The 22,958-nt window shown below is 51.3% G+C and overlaps 1 protein-coding gene and 1 long non-coding RNA gene across 2 annotated transcripts; one reads left to right on the top strand and one right to left on the bottom strand.

Annotated features, from left to right (window-relative positions):
- Window positions 1-1,049: 1,049 nt before the first annotated feature.
- Window positions 1,050-13,014, bottom strand: TMEM265 (transmembrane protein 265). The gene is made up of 3 exons (XM_075319668.1): window positions 12,811-13,014; window positions 12,216-12,437; window positions 1,050-1,349 (listed from the first exon to the last, which is right to left on the bottom strand). The coding sequence occupies exons 1-3, from the start codon at window positions 12,832-12,834 to the stop codon at window positions 1,197-1,199; spliced, it is 399 nt and encodes a 132-aa protein (XP_075175783.1). The 5' UTR covers window positions 12,835-13,014; the 3' UTR covers window positions 1,050-1,196.
- On the top strand, window positions 12,944-22,935 carry LOC142246601 (uncharacterized). Its single transcript, XR_012724908.1, has 2 exons — window positions 12,944-13,205; window positions 21,204-22,935. It is a non-coding gene; the product is annotated as an uncharacterized LOC142246601 (long non-coding RNA).
- The last annotated feature ends 23 nt before the right edge of the window (window positions 22,936-22,958 follow it).

Below are 22,958 nucleotides of genomic sequence, written 5' to 3' on the forward strand. Positions count from 1 at the left end.
GCTGACCCGTTCGGACATAGGGGCTCTCTCCGGTTGGGATACATCGGCGGTGCTGACCCGTCCGGACATAGGGGCACTCTCCGGTTGGGATACATCGGCGGGGCTGACCCGTCCGGACATAGGGGCACTCTCCGGTTGGGATACATCGGCGGGGCTGACCCGTCCGGACATAGGGGTACTCTCCGGTTGGGATACATCGGCGGCGCTGACCCGTCCGGACATAGGGGCACTCTCCGGTTGGGATACATCGGCGGCGCTGACCCGTCCGGACATAGGGGCACTCTCCGGTTGGGATACATCGGCGGCGCTGACCCGTCCGGACATAGGGGCTCTCTCCGGTTGGGACACATCGGCGGTGCTGACCCGTCCGGACATAGGGGCACTCTCCGGTTGGGATACATCGGCGGTGCTGACCCGTCCGGACATAGGGGCACTCTCCGGTTGGGATACATCGGCGGTGCTGACCCGTCCGGACATAGGGGCACTCTCCGGTTGGGGGACATCGGTGGCATAGACCCGTCCGGACATAGGGGCACTCTCCGGTTGGGATACATCGGCGGTGCTGACCCGTCCGGACATAGGGGCACTCTCCGGTAGGGATACATCGGCGGTGCTGACCCGTCCGGACATAGGGGCACTCTCCGGTTGGGATACATCGGCGCCGCTGACCCGTCCGGACATAGGGGCACTCTCCGGTTGGGATACATCGGCGGTGCTGACCCGTCCAGACATAGGGGCACTCTCCGGTTGGGATACATCGGCGGTGCTGACCCGTCCGGACATAGGGGCACTCTCCGGTTGGGATACATCGGCGGTGTTGACCCGTCTGGACATAGGGGCACTCTTCGGTTGGGATACATCGGCGGTGCTGACCCGTCCGGACATAGGGGCACTCTCCGGTTGGGATACATTGGCGGCGCTGACCCGTCCGGACATAGGGGCACTCTCCGGTTGGGATACATCGGCGGCGCTGACCCGTCCGGACATTGGGGCACTCTCCGGTTGGGATACATCGGCGGTGCTGACCCGTCCGGACACATTTCTTTCTGTTCAAGTTACTTTATTAAATCCACTTTCAGTATAAAATGTTGTATATTTGGAGTCTTTGTACAGGAATATTGAGGCTCAGGTTCTGGAGGACGTCCTCAGGGCGGAGTCTCTGCAGACAGCGGAGCTCGGACACTTCACATCTGACGTCACTCGATCAGCGTCATCAGGTAAGAGACGAGGACCAGAAGGAAGGGCAGAGACACCAGAATGCCCACAAACAGCAGGATACTCAGCACAGAGAATCTCCGGGAGCGGCGGGAGAGGGTGCCCCTCATCTCCTGGTCACCTTCCTGCTCTGCCTGTGAGACAACAAATCAGAGGACTCAGCAGAGGGTCAGAGAAGGAGGACGGGATGCAGGGGGCTCTGCAGAGGAGGGCAGAGGTTGTGGGAGGGGCTCTGCAGAGGTCGTAGGGGGTGCTACAGAGGAGGGCAGAGTGTGGGGGGCTGTACAGAGAGCAGGGTACACAGCAGAGGAGGGCAGAGTGTGGGGGGCTGTACAGAGAACAGGGTGCACAGCAGAGGAGGGCAGAGTGTGGGGGGCTGTGCAGAGAGCAGGGTACACAGCAGAGGAGGACAGAGTGTGGGGGCTGTACAGAGAGCAGGGTGCACAGCAGAGAAGGGCAGAGTGTGGGGGCTGTACAGAGAGCAGGGTACACAGCAGAGTGTGGGGGGCTGGACAGAGAGCAGGGTACACAGCAGAGGAGGGCAGAGTGTGGGGGGCTGTGCAGAGAGCAGGGTACACAGCAGAGGAGGACAGAGTGTGGGGGCTGTACAGAGAGCAGGGTATACAGCAGAGTGTGGGGGGGCTGTACAGAGAGCAGGATATACAGCAGAGGAGGACAGTGTGGGGGGCTGTGCAGAGAGCAGGGTACACAGCAGAGGAGGACAGAGTGTGGGGGGCTGTGCAGAGAGCAGGGTGCACAGCAGAGGAGGACAGTGTGGGGGGCTGTGCAGAGAGCAGGGTACACAGCAGAGTGTGGGGGGCTGTGCAGAGAGCAGGGTACACAGCAGAGGAGGGCAGAGTGTGGGGGGCTGTGCAGAGAGCAGGGTACACAGCAGAGGAGGGCAGAGTGTGGGGGGCTGTGCAGAGAGCAGGGTATACAGCAGAGAAGGACAGAGTGTGGGGGGCTGTGCAGAGAGCAGGGTACACAGCAGAGAAGGGCAGAGTGTGGGGGGCTGTACAGAGAGCAGGGTGCACAGCAGAGGAGGGCAGAGTGTGGGGGGCTGTACAGAGAACAGGGTACACAGCAGAGGAGGGCAGAGTGTGGGGGGCTGTACAGAGAGCAGGGTGCACAGCAGAGGAGGGCAGAGTGTGGGGGGCTGTACAGAGAGCAGGGTACACAGCAGAGGAGGGCAGAGTGTGGGGGGCTGTACAGAGAGCAGGGTGCACAGCAGAGGAGGGCAGAGTGTGGGGGGCTGTGCAGAGAGCAGGGTGCACAGCAGAGGAGGGCAGAGTGTGGGGGGCTGTACAGAGAGCAGGGTGCACAGCAGAGGAGGGCAGAGTGTGGGGGGCTGTGCAGAGATCAGGGTGCACAGCAGAGGAGGGCAGAGTGTGGGGGGCTGTACAGAGAGCAGGGTGCACAGCAGAGGAGGGCAGAGTGTGGGGGGCTGTACAGAGAGCAGGGTACACAGCAGAGGAGGGCAGAGTGTGGGGGGCTGTGCAGAGAGCAGGGTGCACAGCAGAGGAGGGCAGAGTGTGGGGGGCTGTGCAGAGAGCAGGGTACACAGCAGAGGAGGGCAGAGTGTGGGGGCTGTACAGAGAGCAGGGTGCACAGCAGAGGAGGGCAGAGTGTGGGGGCTGTGCAGAGAGCAGGGTACACAGCAGAGGAGGGCAGAGTGTGGGGGCTGTGCAGAGAGCAGGGTACACAGCAGAGGAGGGCATAGTGTGGGGGGCTGTGCAGAGAGCAGGGTACACAGCAGAGGAGGACAGAGTGTGGGGGGCTGTACAGAGAGCAGGGTACACAGCAGAGGAGGGCAGAGTGTGGGGGGCTGTGCAGAGAGCAGGGTACACAGCAGAGGAGGGCAGAGTGTGGGGGGCTGTGCAGAGAGCAGGGTATACGGCAGAGGAGGGCAGAGTGTGGGGGGCTGTGCAGATTGCAGGGTGCACAGCAGAGGAGGGCAGAGTGTGGGGGGCTGTGCAGAGAACAGGGTACACAGCAGAGGAGGGCAGAGTGTGGGGGGCTGTACAGAGAGCAGGGTGCACAGCAGAGGAGGGCAGAGTATGGGGAGCTGTGCAGAGAGCAGGGTACACAGCAGAGGAGGGCAGAGTGTGGGGGGCTGTGCAGAGAGCAGGATATACAGCAGAGGAGGGCAGAGTGTGGGGGGCTGTACAGAGAGCAGGGTACACAGCAGAGGAGGGCAGAGTGTGGGGGGCTGTACAGAGAGCAGGGTACACAGCAGAGTGTGGGGGGCTGTACAGAGAGCAGGGTACACAGCAGAGGAGGGCAGAGTGTGGGGGGCTGTACAGAGAGCAGGGTACACAGCAGAGGAGGGCAGAGTGTGGGGGGCTGTACAGAGAGCAGGGTACACAGCAGAGGAGGGCAGAGTGTGGGGGGCTGTGCAGAGAGCAGGGTACACAGCAGAGGAGGGCAGAGTGTGGGGGGCTGTGCAGAGAGCAGGGTGCACAGCAGAGGAGGGCAGAGTGTGGGGGGCTGTGCAGAGAACAGGGTACACAGCAGTGGAGGGCAGAGTGTGGGGGGCTGTGCAGAGAGCAGGGTACACAGCAGAGTGTGGGGGGCTGTACAGAGAGCAGGGTACAGAGCAGAGGAGGGCACAGTGTGGGGGGCTGTGCAGAGAGCAGGGTACACAGCAGAGGAGGGCAGAGTGTGGGGGGCTGTACAGAGAGCAGGGTACACAGCAGAGGAGGGCAGAGTGTGGGGGGCTGTGCAGAGAGCAGGGTACACAGCAGAGGAGGGCAGAGTGTGGGGGGCTGTGCAGAGAGCAGGGTATACAGCAGAGGAGGGCAGAGTGTGGGGGGCTGTACAGAGAGCAGGGTACACAGCAGAGGAGGGCAGAGTGTGGGGGGCTGTGCAGAGAGCAGGGTACACAGCAGAGGAGGGCAGAGTGTGGGGGGCTGTGCAGAGAGCAGGATATACAGCAGAGGAGGACAGTGTGGGGGGCTGTGCAGAGAGCAAGGTATACAGCAGAGGAGGGCAGAGTGTGGGGTGCTGTGCAGAGAGCAGGATATACAGCAGAGGAGGACAGTGTGGGGGGCTGTGCAGAGAGCAGGGTACACAGCAGAGGAGGGCAGAGTGTGGGGGGCTGTACAGAGAGCAGGGTGCACAGCAGAGGAGGGCAGAGTGTGGGGGGCTGTACAGAGAGCAGGGTGCACAGGAGAGGAGGGCAGAGTGTGGGGGCTGTGCAGAGAGCAGGGTACACAGCAGAGGAGGGCATAGTGTGGGGGGCTGTGCAGAGAGCAGGGTACACAGCAGAGGAGGACAGAGTGTGGGGGGCTGTACAGAGAGCAGGGTACACAGCAGAGGAGGGCAGAGTGTGGGGGGCTGTGCAGAGAGCAGGGTACACAGCAGAGGAGGGCAGAGTGTGGGGGGCTGTGCAGAGAGCAGGGTATACGGCAGAGGAGGGCAGAGTGTGGGGGGCTGTGCAGATTGCAGGGTGCACAGCAGAGGAGGGCAGAGTGTGGGGGGCTATGCAGAGAACAGGGTACACAGCAGAGGAGGGCAGAGTGTGGGGGGCTGTACAGAGAGCAGGGTGCACAGCAGAGGAGGGCAGAGTATGGGGAGCTGTGCAGAGAGCAGGGTACACAGCAGAGGAGGGCAGAGTGTGGGGGGCTGTGCAGAGAGCAGGATATACAGCAGAGGAGGGCAGAGTGTGGGGGGCTGTACAGAGAGCAGGGTACACAGCAGAGGAGGGCAGAGTGTGGGGGGCTGTACAGAGAGCAGGGTACACAGCAGAGTGTGGGGGGCTGTACAGAGAGCAGGGTACACAGCAGAGGAGGGCAGAGTGTGGGGGGCTGTACAGAGAGCAGGGTACACAGCAGAGGAGGGCAGAGTGTGGGGGGCTGTACAGAGAGCAGGGTACACAGCAGAGGAGGGCAGAGTGTGGGGGGCTGTGCAGAGAGCAGGGTACACAGCAGAGGAGGGCAGAGTGTGGGGGGCTGTGCAGAGAGCAGGGTGCACAGCAGAGGAGGGCAGAGTGTGGGGGGCTGTGCAGAGAACAGGGTACACAGCAGTGGAGGGCAGAGTGTGGGGGGCTGTGCAGAGAGCAGGGTACACAGCAGAGTGTGGGGGGCTGTACAGAGAGCAGGGTACAGAGCAGAGGAGGGCACAGTGTGGGGGGCTGTGCAGAGAGCAGGGTACACAGCAGAGGAGGGCAGAGTGTGGGGGGCTGTACAGAGAGCAGGGTACACAGCAGAGGAGGGCAGAGTGTGGGGGGCTGTGCAGAGAGCAGGGTACACAGCAGAGGAGGGCAGAGTGTGGGGGGCTGTGCAGAGAGCAGGGTATACAGCAGAGGAGGGCAGAGTGTGGGGGGCTGTACAGAGAGCAGGGTACACAGCAGAGGAGGGCAGAGTGTGGGGGGCTGTGCAGAGAGCAGGGTACACAGCAGAGGAGGGCAGAGTGTGGGGGGCTGTGCAGAGAGCAGGATATACAGCAGAGGAGGACAGTGTGGGGGGCTGTGCAGAGAGCAAGGTATACAGCAGAGGAGGGCAGAGTGTGGGGTGCTGTGCAGAGAGCAGGATATACAGCAGAGGAGGACAGTGTGGGGGGCTGTGCAGAGAGCAAGGTACACAGCAGAGGAGGGCATAGTGTGGGGGGCTGTGCAGAGAGCAGGGTATACAGCAGAGGAGGGCAGAGTGTGGGGGGCTGTGCAGAGAGCAGGGTACACAGGTGGGGGATGAGGGGAGGTGGATGGAGGGTGAGGGATGAGCAGAAGGGGATGAGCAGAGGTAGATGGAGGGTGAGGGATGAGCAGAAGGGGATGAGCAGAGGTGGATGGAGGGTGTGGGGAATATGGTATATTCATACATGCCAATTATACATATTTACACACATCCTGACCTGCATCAAGACAGGATATAATTCCAATACCAAAATCCTGGAACAAATGGCAGGTGACAAATTTAATCATAGAAAGGAAGAAGCTCTGACCACAGCAAGGCCCCCTGGTGACAAAAGTAATTCAGCTAGGGAAGTGGGAGAGCGATTGCTAGTTTCAGAGAAGCTTCAAAGGTGACTTGCAGACAGATGTTTCCCTGGTAAAAAGAATGAAATTGGGGTGTGCGTAGTTCCCATAATTATGGGAGGCATATTTCCGGCCTCAGGATGGCGGGGCGCACGTAACATATATTTTGCCTTAGTTGTGGGACGTGCGTATCAGCCCATAATTAATAACAATGAGGGAAGACAATAGGCACATAATGTTTCCTAGCTATGGATAGATAAAATCATAATCGGAAACATGATGGTAATTGTGAGGGAAATCCTGGGATATTAAGAGGAATGATGATGTCCAGTCATCATTTCTCTCATCACTTCCTGAGGGCAACCCGCCTCCCTTGTCCCTTCACACACTGAGGTACTTCTCAGATGCCAGCATCTGGAAAGGTGTGAAGTCCCACTTACACCTCCAACAGCCATCTCCTCTGATATGGAGATTGCTTGTTCTCTCAGGCCTCTAAAACACAGAGAGAGGAAGACCCCCTGGGAGTTGTGTCCACTCATCAAAGAGAGTGGGCAGGGACCTAGCAAAACCAAAAGTAGCTAGTCCCCGCAGGAGAGCATACTGCTGGCTCCGTAATATCATACCCAGTTATGATATTACCGTGCGTCTCAGCCATACACCTCCTACATCGTTAGAATCGGGACTTCAAGCCGAATCTGTGCATATCCTCGACGTCTATGTGGCACCCTGGGGCGGCGAGATATAGAGAACTGCTAGTAGGAGTCCGGTAAATGAGTCGTGCTTGGACTCAAAATGCAGAGGGGACCCGGGCGGATCTGATGGCACCAGAACCATCCCGATCGGACCTCCCAGTCCGGAGTTGCAGGTAATAGCCCCTTCTGGGATATTACTCTGACTCAATGCAGGGGGAGTGGCAGTGCTTCCCTGTGAGGTCACTAAGGTAGGAGGGGACCTGGATTTGCCCAGGTTGATAACCCTACTTCGGCCATTTCCCAGTGTTCTTTTGCTCGGGGGTCTGGTCAGGGAAGACCTGTGAGGGAGATCCTGGAAACCTGGTCCACGGCGCCCCCCTGTGGCCAGACGCACAAGGTAACTGCTGGAACTGTGTATGCCTGTTTGCAAACCATGCTTTAATTGTAACTGTACTCTGACCTATGCACTGTATATATTCTGTAGATTCCGTAATGTATATATTGTAGTTCTAGTGTGCCTTAGGCCGATTAAATTATATAATTAATCTTGGGCTGTTCTGTTATCTCGATCTTGAATCCCACGTCTGTGTGTTCGGCTAATAGTTACCGTAAGTCGGTTGGTGGCAGCGAGTTGTGCCAAGGATCATTGTGGGGCGGCCAGTAAGAGGCGAGGAGGTTCTTATATATTCCGTCCGCGGAGGTCGGAGGAATATATACCCTACTCTCACCGGGGACCCTTCAATCATCGGCACAGGAGAATAGCGGCCTCCTTGCTTATTTTCGGGCAATTCCATAATTGGCCTGACTATAAGAGGGGCGCTAGAGAGCGCGTCACGTGCTCTGTCTGTCGGTCGGGAGGTATAAAGGAGGGGTGTGACTCCTGCTTGTTACCCCCCGATCGTGACATTGGTGGCCAGCACGGGGGAGTTCTGAGTGACCCCCCCGGTGGTTCGTGACAGTAATATCTTCTGCGTGGGCGTTCAGGGGCAGAGATATGAGGAAAGCTAACATTTCATAATTCTCTGGAAGCTGAAGGCACATCCCATGTCCAGCCCTGTCATAGGTCACCAGGTAGGCGGTATGTGGGAGGTACATAGGTTATTAAAAACCAAAGCGGACACTTTGGAGGGAGAGAGGTCTTGTCCAGTAAACGTGTGGGGAGTCCCAAAAAACCATTGGTTCCACAGCACCTCCCCTGTACCAAGCTAGCACCAGGGCTAGTCGCAAGGAACGGGTAACTGATTCGTATGTACATCTGTTTGCACATATATCTTGTATCTGCATTTCTGACCATAATATCTGTAAATCTCTTGTGTATATATCGTTCTATCTAGTATGCCCTTAAGGCGATTAATTCAATAATTTAATCCTGGGTTGCTCTTTTATCTCCAGAAATCCCATGTCCGTGAGCTTAGTTTAGTATTACGTGCTACATGGGCTGGTTTCTGTCCCGATATAGTCTTGCTAATGGACCGGGCTTATATCTAACCAGGAACTGGTGACCGACTAATAGGCTGGCCTGCCCGTTTTCACTGGGGCTAATGAAAAGGGTCTGTCAACCTGTCAGGGTTGTGAGCGCTTGGGGTGTCGCGCCGGAGGTCACGCAGAACACTCTGTTTTCCTCCCCATGCCTGCATGGATAGGGGGTGTCAGGGTAACATTGCGCCAAGCTGGTCTTGCGTACTCGTTGGGGTACGGAACGTCATGCGTTGTCAGAAGTGACGAGGCTGTATCACATAGCTCTGATGTACTTGAGACATCAGAGTGGGGCAGTGAGGTGCGGTGCCATCACAGATTGATGAACAGCGGTGGGATGTTGGCGTGACCCCCCTCCCTGGCTGTTCATAACAGAAGGCATGGGATGAACAGAGGTGGACGGAGGGCGGGGAATGAGCAGAGGTGATGGGGATGAGAAGAGGTGGACAGAGGGTTTAGGATAAGCAGAATTGGACGGAGGGTTTGGGATGAGCAGAAGTGGATGGAGGGTTTGAGATGAGCAGAATGGGACAGACTGTTTGGGATGAGCAGAGGTGGACAAAGAGTGAGGGATGAGCAGAGGTGGGCGGAGGATGAGGAGAGGTTGAAGGGTTTGGGAAGAGCAGAGGTGGACAGAGGGTTTGGAATGAGCAGAGGTGGACGGAGGGCGGGGGATGAACCGAGCTGGACAGACGGTTTGGGAAGAGTAGAGGTGGGAGGGGGATACGCAGAGATGGATGGAGGGTTTGGGATATGCAGAGGTGGACGGAGGTCAGGGTCTGAGCAGAGATGGATGGAAGGCGAGGGATGAGCAGAGATGGACGGAGGGCGGGGGATAAGCAGAGATGGATGGAGGGTTTGGGATGAGCAGAGGTGGACGGAGGGCGGGGGATGAGCAGAGATGGAGGGTTTGGGATGAGCGGAAATGGATGGAGGTTTTGGGATGAGCAGAGATGGATGGAGGGTTTGGGATGAGCAGAGATGGATGGAGGTTTTGGGATGAGCAGAGATGGATGGAGGGTTTGGGATGAGCAGAGATGGATGGAGGGTTTGGGATGAGCAGAGATGGATGGAGGGTTTGGGATGAGCAGAGATGGATGGAGGGTTTGGGATGAGCAGAGATGGATGGAGGGTTTGGGATGAGCAGAGATGGATGGAGGGTTTGGGATGAGCAGAGGTGGACGGAGGGCGGGGGATAAGCAGAGATGGATGGAGGGTTTGGGATGAGCAGAGATGGACGGAGGGCGGGGGATAAGCAGAGATGGATAGAGGGCGAGGGAAAAGCAGAGGTGGACAGAGGGTTTGGGATGAGCAGAGGTGGATGGAGGGCGGGGGATAAGCAGAGATGGATAGAGGGCGAGGGAAGAGCAGAGGTGGACAGAGGGTTTGGGATGAGCAGAGGTGGATAGAGGGTTTGGGATGAGCAGAGATGGACGGAGGGTTTGGGATGAGCAGAGATGGACGGAGGGTTTGGGATGAGCAGAGATGGATGGAGGGTTTGGGATGAGCAGAGGTGGATGGAGGGTTTGGGATGAGCAGAGATGGACGGAGGGTTTTGGATGAGCAGAGATGGACGGAGGGTTTGGGATGAGCAGAGGTGGACGGAGGGTTTGGGATGAGCAGAGATGGACGGAGGGTTTGGGATGAGCAGAGGTGGACGGAGGGTTTGGGATGAGCAGAGGTGGACGGAGGGTTTGGGATGAGCAGAGGTGGACGGAGGGTTTGGGATGAGCAGAGGTGGACGGAGGGTTTGGGATGAGCAGAGGTGGACGGAGGGTTTGGGATGAGCAGAGGTGGACGGAGGGTTTGGGATGAGCAGAGGTGGACGGAGGGTTTGGGATGAGCAGAGGTGGACGGAGGGTTTGGGATGAGCAGAGGTGGACGGAGGGTTTGGGATGAGCAGAGATGGACGGAGGGTTTGGGATGAGCAGAGATGGACGGAGGGTTTGGGATGAGCAGAGATGGACGGAGGGTTTGGGATGAGCAGAGATGGACGGAGGGTTTGGGATGAGCAGAGATGGACGGAGGGTTTGGGATGAGCAGAGGTGGACGGAGGGTTTGGGATGAGCAGAGGTGGACGGAGGGTTTGGGATGAGCAGAGGTGGACGGAGGGTTTGGGATGAGCAGAGGTGGACGGAGGGTTTGGGATGAGCAGAGGTGGACGGAGGGTTTGGGATGAGCAGAGGTGGACGGAGGGTTTGGGATGAGCAGAGGTGGACGGAGGGTTTGGGATGAGCAGAGGTGGACGGAGGGTTTGGGATGAGCAGAGGTGGACGGAGGGTTTGGGATGAGCAGAGGTGGACGGAGGGTTTGGGATGAGCAGAGGTGGACGGAGGGTTTGGGATGAGCAGAGATGGACGGAGGGTTTGGGATGAGCAGAGATGGACGGAGGGTTTGGGATGAGCAGAGATGGACGGAGGGTTTGGGATGAGCAGAGGTGGATGGAGGGTTTGGGATGAGCAGAGATGGACGGAGGGTTTGGGAAGAGCAGAGGTGGACTGAGGGTTTGGGATGAGCAGAGGTGGACGGAGGGTTTGGGATGAGCAGAGGTGGACGGAGGGTTTGGGATGAGCAGAGGTGGACGGAGGGTTTGGGATGAGCAGAGGTGGACGGAGGGTTTGGGATGAGCAGAGGTGGACGGAGGGTTTGGGATGAGCAGAGGTGGACGGAGGGTTTGGGATGAGCAGAGATGGACGGAGGGTTTGGGATGAGCAGAGATGGACGGAGGGTTTGGGATGAGCAGAGGTGGATGGAGGGTTTGGGATGAGCAGAGATGGACGGAGGGTTTGGGAAGAGCAGAGGTGGATGGAGGGTTTGGGATGAGCAGAGGTGGACGGAGGGTTTGGGATGAGCAGAGATGGATGGAGGGCGGGGGATAAGCAGAGATGGATGGAGGGCGAGGGAAGAGCAGAGGTGGACGGAGGGTTTGGGATGAGCAGAGATGGACGGAGGGTTTGGGAGGTGGACGGAGGGTGGAGGATAAGCAGAGGTGGATGGAGGGTTTGAGATGAGCAGAGATGGATGGAGGGTTTGGGATGAGCAGAGATGGATGGAGGGTTTGGGATGAGCAGAGGTGGACAGAGGGTTTGGGATGAGAAGAGGTGGACGGAGGGTTTGGGATGAGCAGAGATGGATGGAGGGTTTGGGATGAGCAGAGGTGGATGCAGGGTTTGGGATGAGCAGAGGTGGATTGGGGATTTGGGATAAGCAGAGGTGGACGGAGGGTTTGGGATCAGCAGAGATGGATGGAGGGTTTGGGATGAGTAGAGGTGGACGGAGGGTGGAGGATAAGCAGAGATGGATGGAGGGTTTGGGATGAGCAGAGATGGATGGAGGGTTTGGGATGAGCAGAGATGGACGGAGGGTTTGGGATGAGCAGAGATGGATGGAGGGTTTGGGATGAGCAGAGATGGACAGAGGGTTTGGGATGAGCAGAGATGGACGGAGGGTTTGGGATGAGCATAGATGGACGGAGGGTTTGGGATGAGCAGAGATGGACGGAGGGTTTGGGATGAGCAGAGATGGACGGAGGGTTTGGGATGAGCAGAGATGGACGGAGGGTTTGGGATGAGCAGAGGTGGACGGAGGGTGGAGGATAAGCAGAGATGGACGGAGGGTTTGGGATGAGCAGAGATGGATGCAGGGTTTGGGATGAGCAGAGGGGGATTTGGGATCAGCAGAGATGGATGGAGGGTTTGGGATCAGCAGAGATGGATGGAGGGTTTGGGATGAGCAGAGGTGGACGGAGGGTTTGGGATTAGCAGAGATGGATGGAGGGTTTGGGATGAGCAGGGGAGGGGGATGAGAAGAGATGGACGGAGAGGGAGTGGATAGCGGTAGGATATTTCGGTACCCACCTGCAGAGCCAGGATTAAGGCTTTGATGCCTACGCAGGAGACCCCGCAGATGATGCTGACGATGGCCAGGCTTCGCAGGTTGCAGGATGGCAGATGTCGGGGACGGCTCTTTCTGTTCTCGGAGCATGCAGGGTTTCTGGGCTGCAGGGGAGATTTGATGAATATCTGGATTTCCTCTTCTGCTCCATTTTGAAGCTTTTGGTTATCAGACATTGGCGGAGCCTAAGATGAAGACATAAGAGATGTGTGTGCCGCTCTCCACAGACAGTTATACGGCACAGAAGCTACAGCCCCAGCCCACCCACCAAGAGCAGACATCTCCCAGAAGTTCCCAGACTCCTCCAGGAATCCGTTGGTCTTCACCAGCACTTGTGGCTTCCTGAGTCTGTCTGAATTTGAGCTTTCTCATAGCCAGTGTTCCCATCTTCTGATGATAATAAACCTGCTTAAAAGCCTGTGTCTCCAGTGGTCGTGGACCAGAGCTGCTGACTCCATGCGAAGTGCCACAATCCACTGACTACATAAGACTCCAGAGCAGCTCCGTGTATGAAGAAGCTGGCGGCTGAGATTGAGGCCCGCAGAGTCACCCCCATACCTGTAGCTGCTGTGCCTCGGTCATGTCCTCATCCTGAAGGGGCTCCGCTGCTGTCGATGCTTTCCACCTGCTCGGTGGCAGATGTAGACTGCCGTGTGCGGTGTTCAGCTCTGAGCCGAGTTATTTCAGACGATGACTCAATAGGACAGGTATGAAATACCTGGGAAAGGTGTGGGACTCTCACCGTGACTCTCACAGCCTGGTATGAAACCGCATTCCACTGTCCAGACCCATCCCACTGCAGGTATAAGCCGCGCGTCACTGCAAAGGTGTGGACGACATGAGCAAACCTGGGACTTCCCAATACCAGCGTCTCCAGGGCTGCAAATAACATGGCCGATAGGTTATCACAACTTCATAACACTTACAGAACTGAGTATTCTGTGCAGTGTAAGGTATGAAGACTGATTATTCTGTGCAGTGTAAGGTATGAGGACTGAATATTCTGTGCAGTGTAAGGTATGAGGGCTGATTATTCTGTGCAGTGTAAGGTATGAGGACTGATTATTCTGTGCAGTGTAAGGTATGAGGACTGAATATTCTGTGTAGTGTAAGGTATGAGGACTGATTATTCTGTGCAGTGTAAGGTATGAGGACTGATTATTCTGTGCAGTGTAAGGTATGAGGACTGAATATTCTGTGCAGTGTAAGGTATGAGGGCTGATTATTCTGTGCAGTGTAAGGTATGAGGGCTGATTTATTCTGTGCAGTGTAAGGTATGAGGACTGACTATTCTGTGCAGTGTAAGGTATGGGGACTGACTATTCTGTGCAGTGTAAGGTATGAGGGCTGATTATTCTGTGCAGTGTAAGGTATGAGGACTGATTATTCTGTGTAGTGTGAAGTATGAGGACAGATTATTCTGTGCAGTGTAAGGTATGAGGACTGAATATTCTGTGTAGTGTAAGGTATGAGGACTGAATATTCTGTGCAGTGTAAGGTATGAGGGCTGATTATTCTGTGCAGTGTAAGGTATGAGGACTGATTATTCTGTGCAGTGTAAGGTATGAGGACTGAATATTCTGTGCAGTGTAAGGTATGAGGACTGATTATTCTGTGCAGTGTAAGGTATGAGGACTGAATATTCTGTGCAGTGTAAGGTATGAGGGCTGATTATTCTGTGCAGTGTAAGGTATGAGGGCTGATTATTCTGTGCAGTGTAAGGTATGAGGACTGACTATTCTGTGCAGTGTAAGGTATGAGGACTGACTATTCTGTGCAGTGTAAGGTATGAGGGCTGATTATTCTGTGCAGTGTAAGGTATGAGGACTGATTATTCTGTGTAGTGTGAAGTATGAGGACAGATTATTCTGTGCAGTGTAAGGTATGAGGACTGAATATTCTGTGTAGTGTAAGGTATGAGGACTGAATATTCTGTGCAGTGTAAGGTATGAGGGCTGATTATTCTGTGCAGTGTAAGGTATGAGGACGGATTATTCTGTGCAGTGTAAGGTATGAGGGCTGATTATTCTGTGCAGTGTAAGGTATGAGGACTGAATATTCTGTGCAGTGTAAGGTATGAGGGCTGATTATTCTGTGCAGTGTAAGGTATGAGGACTGATTATTCTGTGCAGTGTAAGGTATGAGGGCTGAATATTCTGTGCAGTGTAAGGTATGAGGGCTGATTATTCTGTGTAGTGTGAAGTATGAGGACAGATTATTCTGTGCAGTGTAAGGTATGAGGACTGAATATTCTGTGTAGTGTAAGGTATGAGGACTGAATATTCTGTGCAGTGTAAGGTATGAGGGCTGATTATTCTGTGCAGTGTAAGGTATGAGGACTGATTATTCTGTGCAGTGTAAGGTATGAGGGCTGAATATTCTGTGCAGTGTAAGGTATGAGGACTGATTATTCTGTGCAGTGTAAGGTATGAGGACTGACTATTCTGTGCAGTGTAAGGTATGAGGACGGAATAGTTTGTGTAGTGTAAGGTATGAGGACTGATTATTCTGTGCAGTGTAAGGTATGAGGACTGAATATTCTGTGTAGTGTAAGGTATGAGGACTGAATATTCTGTGTAGTGTAAGGTATAAGGACTGAATATTCTGTGTAGTGTAAGGTATGAGGGCTGATTATTCTGTGTAGTGTAAGGTATGAGGGCTAATTATTCTGTGTAGTGTAAGGTATAAGGACTGACTATTCTGTGCAGTGTAAGGTATGAGGGCTGATTATTCTGTGTAGTGTAAGGTATGAGGGCTGATTATTCTGTGTAGTGTAAGGTATGAGGGCTGATTATTCTGTGCAGTGTAAGGTATGAGGGCTGATTATTCTGTGCAGTGTAAGGTATGAGGGCTGATTATTCTGTGCAGTGTAAGGTATGAGGGCTGAATATTCTGTGTAGTGTAAGGTATGAGGACTGAATATTCTGTGTAGTGTAAGGTATAAGGACTGAATATTCTGTGTAGTGTAAGGTGTAAGGACTGAATATTCTGTGTAGTGTAAGGTATGAGGGCTGATTATTCTGTGTAGTGTAAGGTATGAGGGCTAATTATTCTGTGTAGTGTAAGGTATAAGGACTGACTATTCTGTGCAGTGTAAGGTATGAGGGCTGATTATTCTGTGTAGTGTAAGGTATGAGGACTGAATATTCTGTGCAGTGTAAGGTATGAGGGCTGATTATTCTGTGCAGTTTAAGGTATGAGGGCTGATTATTCTGTGCAGTTTAAGGTATGAGGGCTGAATATTCTGTGCAGTGTAAGGTATGAGGGCTGATTATTCTGTGCAGTTTAAGGTATGAGGACTGATTATTCTGTGCAGTTTAAGGTATGAGGGCTGATTATTCTGTGCAGTTTAAGGTATGAGGGCTGATTATTCTGTGGAGTGTAAGGTATGAGGGCTGATTATTCTGTGCAGTGTAAGGTATGAGGACTGATTATTCTGTGCAGTGTAAGGTATGAGGACTGAATATTCTGTGTAGTGTAAGGTATGAGGACTGATTATTCTGTGCAGTGTAAGGTATGAGGACTGAATATTCTGTGCAGTGTAAGGTATGAGGACTGCTTATTCTGTGCAGTGTAAGGTATGAGGACTGAATGTGCAGTGTAAAGTAGGACTGAATATTCTGTGCAGTGTAAGGTATGAGGACTGATTATTCTGTGCAGTGTAAGGTATGAGGACTGATTATTCTGTGTAGTGTAAGGTATGAGGACTGATTATTCTGTGCAGTGTAAGGTATGAGGACTGATTATTCAGTGCAGTGTAAGGTATGAGGACTGATTATTCTGTGCAGTGTAAGGTATGAGGACTGAATATTCAGTGCAGTGTAAGGTATGAGGACTGATTATTCTGTGCAGTGTAAGGTATGAGGACTGATTATTCTGTGCAGTGTAAGGTATGAGGACTGATTATTCTGTGTAGTGTAAGGTATGAGGACTGAATATTCTGTGTAGTGTAAGGTATGAGGACTGATTATTCTGTGCAGTGTAAGGTATGAGGACTGATTATTCTGTGCAGTGTAAGGTATGAGGGCTGATTATTCTGTGGAGTGTAAGGTATGAGGACTGATTATTCTGTGGAGTGTAAGGTATGAGGACTGATTATTCTGTGTAGTGTAAGGTATGAGGACTGAATATTCTGTGCAGTGTAAGGTATGAGGGCTGATTATTCTGTGCAGTGTAAGGTATGAGGGCTGATTATTCTGTGTAGTGTAAGGTATGAGGACTGATTATTCTGTGTAGTGTAAGGTATAAGGACTGACTATTCTGTGCAGTGTAAGGTATGAGGACTGAATATTCTGTGTAGTGTAAGGTATGAGGACTGAGTATTCTGTGCAGTGTAAGGTATGAGGGCTGATTATTCTGTGCAGTGTAAGGTATGAGGACTGATTATTCTGTGCAGTGTAAGGTATGAGGGCTGAATATTCTGTGGAGTGTAAGGTATGAGGACTGATTATTCTGTGCAGTGTAAGGTATGAGGACTGAATATTCTGTGTAGTGTAAGGTATGAGGACTGATTATTCTGTGTAGTGTAAGGTATGAGGACTGAATATTCTGTGCAGTGTAAGGTATGAGGGCTGATTATTCTGTGCAGTGTAAGGTATGAGGGCTGAGTATTCTGTGCAGTGTAAGGTATGAGGGCTGAATATTCTGTGCAGTGTAAGGTATGAGGGCTGATTATTCTGTGCAGTTTAAGGTATGAGGGCTGATTATTCTGTGCAGTGTAAGGTAGGACTGAATATTCTGTGCAGTGTAAGGTATGAGGGCTGATTATTCTGTGCAGTGTAAGGTATGAGGACTGATTATTCTGTGTAATGTAAGGTATGAGGACTGATTATTCTGTGTAATGTAAGGTATGAGGACTGATTATTCTGTGCAGTGTAAGGTATGAGGACTGATTATTCTGTGCAGTGTAAGGTATGAGGACTGAATATTCAGTGCAGTGTAAGGTATGAGGACTGATTATTCTGTGCAGTGTAAGGTATGAGGACTGATTATTCTGTGCAGTGTAAGGTATGAGGACTGATTATTCTGTGTAGTGTAAGGTATGAGGACTGAATATTCTGTGTAGTGTAAGGTATGAGGACTGATTATTCTGTGCAGTGTAAGGTATGAGGACTGATTATTCTGTGTAGTATGAAGTATGAGGACTGATTATTCTGTGCAGTGTAAGGTATGAGGACTGAATATTCTGTGTAGTGTAAGGTATGAGGACTGATTATTCTGTGTAGTGTAAGGTATGAGGACTGAATATTCTGTGCAGTGTAAGGTATGAGGGCTGATTATTCTGTGCAGTGTAAGGTATGAGGGCTGAGTATTCTGTGCAGTGTAAGGTATGAGGGCTGAATATTCTGTGCAGTGTAAGGTATGAGGGCTGATTATTCTGTGCAGTTTAAGGTATGAGGGCTGATTATTCTGTGGAGTGTAAGGTATGAGGGCTGATTATTCTGTGCAGTGTAAGGTATGAGGACTGATTATTCTGTGCAGTGTAAGGTATGAGGGCTGAATATTCTGTGGAGTGTAAGGTATGAGGGCTGATTATTCTGTGCAGTGTAAGGTATGAGGGCTGATTATTCTGTGCAGTGTAAGGTATGAGGACTGATTATTCTGTGGAGTGTAAGGTATGAGGGCTGAATATTCTGTGCAGTGTAAGGTATGAGGGCTGATTATTCTGTGCAGTGTAAGGTATGAGGGCTGAATATTTTGTGCAGTGTAAGGTATGAGGGCTGAATATTCTGTGCAGTGTAAGGTATGAGGACTGATTATTCTGTGCAGTGTAAGGTATGAGGGCTGATTATTCTGTGCAGTGTAAGGTATGAGGGCTGATTATTCTGTGCAGTGTAAGGTATGAGGGCTGAATATTTTGTGCAGTGTAAGGTATGAGGGCTGAATATTCTGTGCAGTGTAAGGTATGAGGACTGATTATTCTGTGTAGTGTAAGGTATGAGGACTGAATATTCTGTGCAGTATGACGGCTGAATATTCTGTGCAGTGTAAGGTATGAGGGCTGATTATTCTGTGCAGTTTAAGGTATGAGGGCTGATTATTCTGTGGAGTGTAAGGTATGAGGGCTGATTATTCTGTGCAGTGTAAGGTATGAGGGCTGAATATTTTGTGCAGTGTAAGGTATGAGGGCTGATTATTCTGTGCAGAGTAAGGTATGAGGGCTGATTATTCTGTGCAGTGTAAGGTATGAGAGCTGAATATTCTGTGCAGTGTAAGGTATGAGGGCTGAATATTCTGTGCAGTGTAAGGTATGAGGGCTGATTTATTCTGTGCAGTGTAAGGTATGAGGGCTGAATATTCTGTGCAGTGTAAGGTATGAGGGCTGATTATTCTGTGCAGTGTAAGGTATGAGGACTGAATATTCTATGCAGTGTAAGGTATGAGGGCTGATTATTCTGTGCAGTGTAAGGTATGAGGACTGAATATTCTGTGCAGTGTAAGGTATGAGGGCTGAATATTCTGTGCAGTGTAAGGTATGAGGACTGAATATTCTGTGCAGTGTAAGGTATGAGGGCTGAATATTCTGTGCAGTGTAAGGTATGAGGGCTGAATATTCTGTGCAGTGTAAGGTATGAGGGCTGATTATTCTGTGCAGGGTAAGGTATGAGGACTGATTATTCTGTGCAGTGTAAGGTATGAGGACTGATTATTCTGTGCAGTAAAAACAAAAAAGCCAGCACCAAATGTGCACCTCAGCACTAAACATTCCAAACTGTACTTATTTTAAAAATTTTGAGATTTTTGGCAAAAAATTGCAATTTCTTGAGCTGCTTCGCCACGTCACGGCAAATCTCATTTGAAGCAGTCCTACACTAAAATATTTTTATAAAATGTGCCATACGGCCTCACACATGAATAGTAGAACTGCTCTTAGCAGCACTCACCTGGTCTATTTCAATCCCGTACCCATGACTGAGTCATGGCTGTGGGCGGGACAGGTCCAAGCAAATGCTGCATGAAGTAAATAGCCTGTGGACAAAGCCTGATGACTTAATGTGAACAGTCACCAACCGCCAAAATCTAGACAGATGGAATACATCCCAAATTGGGGTGCAAAGCAAGGTGGAGGTCAACCACCGACCAATTCAATGAAGAAAGAAAAAAAAAAAAAAAAAATGGACCAGGTGAGTGCTGCTGAGAGCAGTTCTACTATTCATATGTGAGGCCGTATGGCACATTTTATAAAAATATTTTAGTGTAGGACTGCCTCAAATGAGATTTGCCGTGACGTGGCGAGGCAGCTCAAGAAATTGCAATTTTTTGCCAAAAATCTCAAAATTTTTATAAGTACAGTTTGGAATGTTTAGTGCTGAAGTGCACATTTGGTGCTGGCTTTTTGTTTTTTCTTCATTGAATTGGTCGGTGGTTGACCTCCACCTTGCTATGCACCCCAATTTGGGATGTGTTCCATCTGTCTGGATTTTGGCGGTTGGTGACTGTTCACATTAAGTCATCAGGCTTTGTCCACAGGCTATCTACTTCATGCAGCATTTGCTTGGACCTGTCCCGCCCACAGCCATGACTCAGTCATGGGTACGGGATTGAAATGGACCAGGTGAGTGCTGCTGAGAGCAGTTCTACTATTCATATGTGAGGCCGTATGGCACATTTTATAAAAATATTTTAGTGTAGGACTGCTTCAAATGAGATTTGCCGTGACGTGGCGAGGCAGCTCAAGAAATTGCAATTTTTTGCCAAAAATCTCAAAATTTTTATAATAAGTACAGTTTGGAATGTTTAGTGCTGAAGTGCACATTTGGTGCTGGCTTTTTTTTTTTTTTTTTTTTTTTTTTTTTATTCTGTGCAGTGAAAGGTATGAGGGCTGATTATTCTGTGCAGTGTAAGGTATGAGGGCTGATTATTCTGTGCAGTGTAAGGTATGAGGGCTGATTATTCTGTGCAGTGTAAGGTATGAGGGCTGAATATTCTGTGCAGTGTAAGGTATGAGGGCTGAATATTCTGTGCAGTGTAAGGTATGAGGACGGATTATTCTGTGCAGTGTAAGGTATGAGGACGGATTATTCTGTGTAGTGTGAAGTATGAGGACTGATTATTCTGTGCAGTGTAAGGTATGAGGACTGATTATTCTGGGTAGTGTAAGGTATGAGGACTGATTATTCTGTGCAGTGTAAGGTATGAGGACTGATTATTCTGTGCAGTGTAAGGTATGAGGACTGAATATTCTGTGCAGTGTAAGGTATGAGGACTGATTATTCTGTGTAGTGTGAAGTATGAGGATTATTCTGTGCAGTGTAAGGTATGAGGACTGATTATTCTGTGCAGTGTAAGGTATGAGGGCTGATTATTCTGTGCAGTGTAAGGTATGAGGACTGAATATTCTGTGCAGTGTAAGGCATGAGGACTGAGTATTCTGTGCAGTGTAAGGTATGAGGACTGATTATTCTGTGCAGTGTAAGGTATGAGGGCTGAATATTCTGTGCAGTGTAAGGTATGAGGGCTGATTATTCTGTGCAGTGTAAGGTATGAGGACTGATTATTCTGTGTAGTGTGAAGTATGAGGATTATTCTGTGCAGTGTAAGGTATGAGGACTGATTATTCTGTGCAGTGTAAGGTATGATGACTGAGTATTCTGTGCAGTGTAAGGTCTTTTGCAGTCATGCAGGGGTTTTGCCTCTCTTGCCCTCCTATGAGCAGCCGTCAGAGGAATGTTGCTTGGTCTCCCAGATCTTACCTTGGTCTCCGCTGTTCCTGGTAACGGCCATTTCTTAATTACATTTTGAACTGAGGAAAGGGCGACTTGACAATGCTTTGCTACCGTCTTGTAGCCTTGTCCTGCTTGCTGAGGCCTCCGCCGTTTTGTGTGGCTGCTGCTGCTTTTCGCACCAGGTTAGCGCACGCTGGATTGTATAAAGCTGTTCTACTGACAATGATAGTGAATGTGAGAGAACAGAAGCCATTTTGTTCCTATTGGGCCCATCTTGTCTTCTAGCGAATGACGTCAGAGGGTTCAGCTGATGATGGCCGGGGCATTGCATGGTTCTGTTCACGCCTCTACTGCTCGTACTGGTGAATCGTTCAGAGGGACAAGGCCTTTGTTGCTGACCTTATATACACTGGTTACATGCACTAATAGAGGAGAATCCTTCGAGTACACCACAAAGCTGTGCGCGGCCTGGATTTCCCGAGAGCTCGTACCACAAATCTTATTCATTTGGAGTTCAAGAGGCAAAGAAGGAGTGGATTTAGCTCACAGAATCTGGAGCCAAAAAGTCCCGGGACAGAGGACATTATACCATCCGGGTCTCAAGCCAGACTCCATCTCTTAGGAAAAGTGTAATGAAAAGATAATAGGCCGATGTCTCCATAACACCTGGGTCAGGAGTGGCCCCACTCCCTCATGAGAGGTGTAAGTACCAGATGCCCACTTAGCAGATGTGATTCCAACTCACAGTAAAGGCCACGTCACACTAAGCAACATCGCTAGCGACATCGTTGCGGAGGCACAGTTTTTGTGACGTAGCAGCGATGTTGCTAGCGATGTTGCTGTGTGCGACATCCAGCAACAACCTGGCCCCTGCTGTGAGGTCGCCGGTCGTTGCTGAATGTCCTGGGCCATTTTTTGGTCGTCGCTCTCCCGCTGTGAAGCGCACATCGCTGTGTGTGACAGCGAGAGAGCGACAAACTGAAGTGAGCAGGGAGCCGGCTTCTGCGGACGCTGGTAACCACGGTAAACATCGGGTAACCAAGAAGCCTTTACCTTGGTTACCCGATATTTACCTTCTGTGAGGTAAATCCGGAGATATGACGATAAATCATGATATTCAAGTTATGTCAGGAAGCCCTCTCCTGGTGTCACCCCCCCTTTCCTTCACACAACTCCTTCAATCAGAAAATTTACCACAGGGATAAACGGTTTGTTTAGCAGATAGGTGTCAAAGGAACTGGTCTGTGTTCCACTTACACCTCCATGGCCATCTCCTGTGATATGGAGATTAGATGATGTGGGAACAATGGACACAGGATGACTCCCTGCCGTGACCCTGTGGTAGGGGCTGCTATCTAATTAGCAAGCTTGGAAGTATCCAGACAGAACGACTCCAGTAAAATATGGTTCATATCTCGCAAGCCATATTTCCGATAAATATGGCAACCATAAAAATGGTGTCTCTGCATGCGGACGATGCTGGCACACCTTTTTTATGGGAGCGGGAGCTTGGGAAGTACCCCAGGCGTGATATCAGCCAATGGGGAACTAGTAGACAAGTCATGAGTCCTCTCGTTCTGTAGCTAAATTCATAACTGTCACAATGAGAGCGTTGGCGTCCGCCTACGACGCTCCCAGGCAAAGTTATGGCCCATATTCCATGTTGTGGATATTGTCCATAACTCCAGCCAGGGGTGGAGCAGTGCTCCCTCTGAGGTCACGAAGGTAGGAGGGGACCTGGATTTGCCCAGGTTGATAACCCTACTTCGGCCATTTTCCAGTGTTCTTTCGCTGGGGGTCACGTGTAGGAAACATCTGTGGGAAGGATCCTAGAAACATGGTCTACAGCGCCCCCCTGTGGCCAGACGCACAAGGTAACGGCTGGAACTGTGTATGCCTGTTTGTAAACCATGCTTTATCTGTAACTGTACTCTGACATATGTATATTCTGTAGATCTCCTATTGTATATATTGTATTTTCTAGTGTGGCTTTAGGCTGATTAAATTATGTAATTAATCTTGGGCTGTTCTGTTATCTCG

The sequence above is a fragment of the Anomaloglossus baeobatrachus genome, chromosome 7 (genome assembly GCF_048569485.1).
Source record: "Anomaloglossus baeobatrachus isolate aAnoBae1 chromosome 7, aAnoBae1.hap1, whole genome shotgun sequence".
Lineage (NCBI taxonomy): Eukaryota > Metazoa > Chordata > Amphibia > Anura > Aromobatidae > Anomaloglossus > Anomaloglossus baeobatrachus.